The sequence below is a fragment of the Penaeus monodon genome, chromosome 4 (genome assembly GCF_015228065.2).
Source record: "Penaeus monodon isolate SGIC_2016 chromosome 4, NSTDA_Pmon_1, whole genome shotgun sequence".
Lineage (NCBI taxonomy): Eukaryota > Metazoa > Arthropoda > Malacostraca > Decapoda > Penaeidae > Penaeus > Penaeus monodon.
The window spans coordinates 3,577,720-3,582,719 of record NC_051389.1 but is presented as its reverse complement, the minus strand read 5'-3'; the positions used below and the strand labels follow the sequence as shown (position 1 = coordinate 3,582,719).

The 5,000-nt window shown below is 37.3% G+C and overlaps 1 protein-coding gene across 1 annotated transcript in view; it reads left to right on the top strand.

The window, feature by feature from the left end:
* LOC119598602 (glutamate receptor 2-like) overlaps nucleotides 1-5,000 on the top strand; it is a 24,917-nt gene that overhangs the window by 14,867 nt on the left and 5,050 nt on the right. Inside the window, exons 10-12 of the mRNA XM_037948275.1 lie at nucleotides 1,327-1,541; nucleotides 2,776-2,896; nucleotides 3,547-3,594. Of these exons, the coding sequence (XP_037804203.1) occupies nucleotides 1,327-1,541; nucleotides 2,776-2,896; nucleotides 3,547-3,594 (384 nt within the window). The remainder of the gene's footprint in view (nucleotides 1-1,326; nucleotides 1,542-2,775; nucleotides 2,897-3,546; nucleotides 3,595-5,000) is intronic.

The window sequence follows — 5,000 nt, the reverse complement described above, 5'->3', positions numbered from 1 at the left end:
GCAGCAGGCCGTTTCAGGCGAGTCCCAGAAAAAAAGACCTTCATTTTACCCATAGAAAATTAAATCACACTCTTTTATCAAACATGATTCATACTGATGTTTACACGGCAATATATTGTCTTGAGATATAGCTGCACTACGTACCGTGCAAACAATAAGCTCGTGTATGCTTAGAGATCTGCGATACTTTTGCAGACATTGCGTTATCCAAGTCTTTTGCATGAGAGGAGTAAGTAAATATCCAAACATTCCAGGATATATTGGGCTGGCCTTGAGCGACTCCATTCCACCCGAGATAATGCATCTCTCAGAGACCGGTTCATGCAGCGAATCGGTTACGCGGACCATGCACTTCACCGCCGAGCAATCGAAGGGAATGGTTCGACACACACACATACACGCAAACATACCCGCGCGCGTGCATATGTGAAGTTACAGAGCAGGAAGTTTGTCCTGTGATCTGTCAATGAGTTCTTTTTAGCGGGTGTATCTGCGTGAAATTTTAATTGCGATATTTGATCAATGGCCAGTCCTAGGAATTAAATATCTCGTTTATGCCCAGAATTACTTCAATGTTGGCAAAACACTTATGCAAGTTGGTGTGCCATTTCCTTTAGAAACCTTTCAGGGACCACGCAATGAAGCTTTGATGTAAAAAAAAAAATGAAAACCAATCTGAAAATCAAAAATGAAAACCAAATGAAAACCAATGAAAAACCTATAGTTGTGTGTCTGGAAACAGTTATTCAAGGGGTCTGGCGTATAGACTAGAAAATTAACATTAAGAGGGTCCAAATTCATGTGTCTTGCAAACACGAGTAGGCACAGACCCCACCGCTGATACAGAAACAAAAATATAATGAAAGATGCAGAAAAAGCCGGTAAAAGATAAATAAATAAATAAATAAATAGAAGTCTGATGCTGTTTAATAATGGATATGTTAGAACGGAAGCCATAAATGATGCAAAAGAAATGTAAATAACAGTTATATTGCTGGAAGTAGGACCGTAGGTGGAGACAGTGTTACTATGAAGTGTGCTCATTCACACATTTATGAGATTCTGTATACCTTGTAATGCATGTTATTCACAATTTCCTGTGCGTGTTGTCATCTAGACGGGACAGAAAAAAATATATAAATTACAACGCGTATTTTGTGTGCTAAGAAATTAAGTATTCCAGCTAAATACTTCACAGATAATTTACTGACATATTACCCAAACGAAAAAAAAGTAATCACAAATCATAAACGAGAAAATGAATCATAATCATAACAATCGTAATTAATCAAATTAACCTTCCTTACCGAAAACCACGTCGACCAGGGTCTTCTCACCTGCCCAAGAGCTTCTCGGCAAGAATAATCATGACCTGCACGTGGCTTGTGATGATCATGGTGGTAACAGTTTACAGTGGAAACCTAACTGCCTTCCTGTCCATCCCGCGCATGTCCAGGGTGCCTAACACTGTCAGGGAGATGATCGAGATGGGGTATGATATGTCCATCGGCAAAGGATACTCACAGTATAACATAATGAAGGTAGGGTTATGCTCTCCTGTTTTGGTTGCCTGGATTTTGGGAGGGTATTGTTTGAGGGGGTAAAAGTGTTATATAAATAAGCCATCAGTGTTAAATGCTAGATCAAAGGGGAGGTAAATGTCTATTAGATGGGGTTTGAACAGTCATGATTTAACTTCTTTTGCACAATTAGCTTAAGAGATTTCAAAAAAAAAAATCTGAAGTAAACAGTGCAGCAGAAGGGGATATGTTTTCATAATTTCTATTTCTCATATAAGTTTTTTTTTTCTTTTACTGTCGCGCCTTCTCGGATGAAGCTTCCAGGTGTGTCAGTTGTGGGGGTGGGGGGCAGTTCCCCTCTCCAGGACTCTGCTTGCCACACCCAAGAGCCAATAGGATACTTTTTTGTTATTAGTCTTTTTTTTTGCGTAAATTACGCCTATATAGCTCAGGTTATAGCTCTAAAATACCCCGAGTATAACTCTTTTTTTCTCTGATCGTACTCTCTTTTCTTGCCTCCTAAGAAAAGTTGAAATGACACCCCTGGAAACCTCATAATCCGTTTTGTTCATATTGCATATATATAATATAGACGTAGGTGTGTGCATGTATATGTATGTATGCATGAATATATATATATATATATATATATATATATATATATATATATATATATATATATATATATATATATTGTATATATATATATACATATATATATATATATATACATATATATATATATATATATATATATATATATATATATATATATATATTGTGTGTGTGTGTGTGTGTGTGTGTGTGTGTGTGTGTGTGTGTGTGTGTGTGTGTGTGTGTGTGTGTGTGTGTGTGTGTGTGTATGTGTGTGTGTGTGTGTGTGTGTGTGTGTGTGTGTGTGTGTGTGTGTGTGTGTGTGTGTGTGTGTGTGTGTGTGTGTGTGTGTGTGTGTGTGTGTGTGTGTGTATGGAGTTCACAACGCAGCTTTAAGATCTGAAGGTGTCAGAGCAGCATGAGCCGCTGCTTTGTGGTTGGAGTAGAGGCCCGGGCAGGGTCATGCTTTTGCTTCCCACTCCAGACGCCTCCTACTCCACTCATTTATCTATAGGCGTATTGATTCATTTATTAGTGCCATGGAATTCAAGCAGAATAATTGATAATTGATATTTCTAAAATCCCCAAACTCTGCGTCTTGTATACTGACAATGTTGTGTTTGTGTTTTTATTAATTCTATTTTGCACACGTTATCCACAGTCATCCCCGATCGAGGACCATCAGTATATCTTCCGGACCGCTCGGTTTCGCCAAGATGTAGGCCTCACCCCTGAAAAAAAAATCGTGCAGGAAGTTCTCACCGAGCCTGTCGCTATCTTGGGTAAAATCCTGTTTTCCTTGTTGATATATTTCACCACGTTAGGCTGTATCTTAACATATTACCTCTTTCATCCCGTCGCTTTCTCCGCAGTGTGTCTCATAAGATACGGACTCTTTCATGCGTCTCCTTGTAGAAGAGTATAGTACATTCTTGCATTTCCTGATGCCTGACAGCTGTATCCCATCTAGCCCTTCTGTTTATTAAAACATTCCTTGATCTTTGGTTGTTTTTATTGTTTTTTTTTTTTCTTCTTCTTCTTCTTTTTGTAAATGTAGTTTTTTATTTTTCCCCTTTGAATCCCATATTACGGATTATCTTGATCTACTTTATGAAAATATATTGAAATGATTTGATGAATATAGATTTATTTCATGGGTTACATGTGTATATGTATACATTCATATTAAGTGTTTACATGTATGTAGATAGACAGATAGATAGATAAATAAGTAAATAAATAAAAAGTCAGTAAATAGATAGGTAGATGAATGGATAGATACATAGACAGATGGATAGACAAAGAGATAGATAGAAAGGCAGACAGATAAAAATATAGATACTAGCGTATACAGTATATACACGAGATCTGTCAAATAAATCTCACAATTTTATATTCTTTTTAAAAATTTGACATTTTGTCTCGATTTCAGTGAGCATCGTAGCACTAACAGAGGTACAGGACATGAATGCTGAAACAGGTAATTGTTACGGTCATTATTACTATTATTAGCGTTATTGTTATTGCTATTATTATTACCATTATCACTATTATTATTATCATTATCACTATTATTATTATCATTATCATTTTTATTATCGTTATTATCATTATTATCATTACGTCATTGTTATCATCAATATTCTTGTTATTAGCATTAGCATTAGCATTTTTATCATTACTATTGGTATTATTAGTAATATCGTTATTATCATCGTCATCATCATCATCATCATCATTATCATTATTATTGGTATTATTGTTATTATTATTATCATCATCATCACCATCATCATCATCATCATCATTATCATCATCATCACATCATCATCATCATCATCATCATCATCATCATCATCATCATCATCATCATCATCATCATCACATCATCATCATCATCATCATCATCATCATCACCACATCATCATCATCATCATCATCATTATCCCCACATCATCATCATCATCATCACCATCACCATCCATCATCATCATCATCACTCATCATCATCATCACATCATCAATCATCCATCATCATCATCATCATCATCATCATCACATCACATCATCATCATCATCATCATCATCACATCATCATCATCATCATCATCATCACATCATCATCATCACATCATCATCATCATCATCATCATCATCATCATCATCATTATCATTAAGATACCGAAACTCGCTCCCCTATTTCCATCAATCATCTCGTTGTTGAAGTCACCCACTCCCACCAGTGTGCTCTGGCCCGTATTTTACGAATAGCACATATGTCCCTATCTCATGGTCTAGTGTGGTCTATGCCTAATGGATTTTATCCGGTTCCCTACCGATGATCTTACTAACATGGACACGCTCCTGGATTAACTGGAATTTATCAGAAGTCAATTTGTTAATCCCATACATCAGTTTATCAAACTGTTTCAACTGCATCGGATATCATGAGCTCTACGTATAGATAAAAACCTTTTTTTTAATATAGTGTAGTCTTTTCTCTCTCTCTCTCTCTCTCTCTCTCTCTCTCTCTCCTCTCCTCTCTCTCTCTCTCTCCCCTCTCTCTCTCTCTCTCTCTCTCTCTCTCTCTCTCTCTCTCTCTCCTCTCTCTCTCTCTCTCTCTCTCTCTCCTCTCCTCTCTCTCTCTTTCTCTCTCTCTTTTCTCTCTTCCTCCTCTCTTTTCTCTCTCTCCTCCTCTTTCTCTGCTCCCCTCCTCTCTCTCTCCTCTCTCTCTCTCTTCCTCTCTCTTCTCTTCTCTCTCTCTCTCTCTTCTCTCTCTCTCTCTCTCTCTTCTCTCTCTCTCTCTCCTCTCTCTCTCTTCTCTCTCCTCTCTCTCTCTCCTCTTCTCTCTCTCTCTCTCTCTCTCTCCCTCTCTCTCTCTCTCTC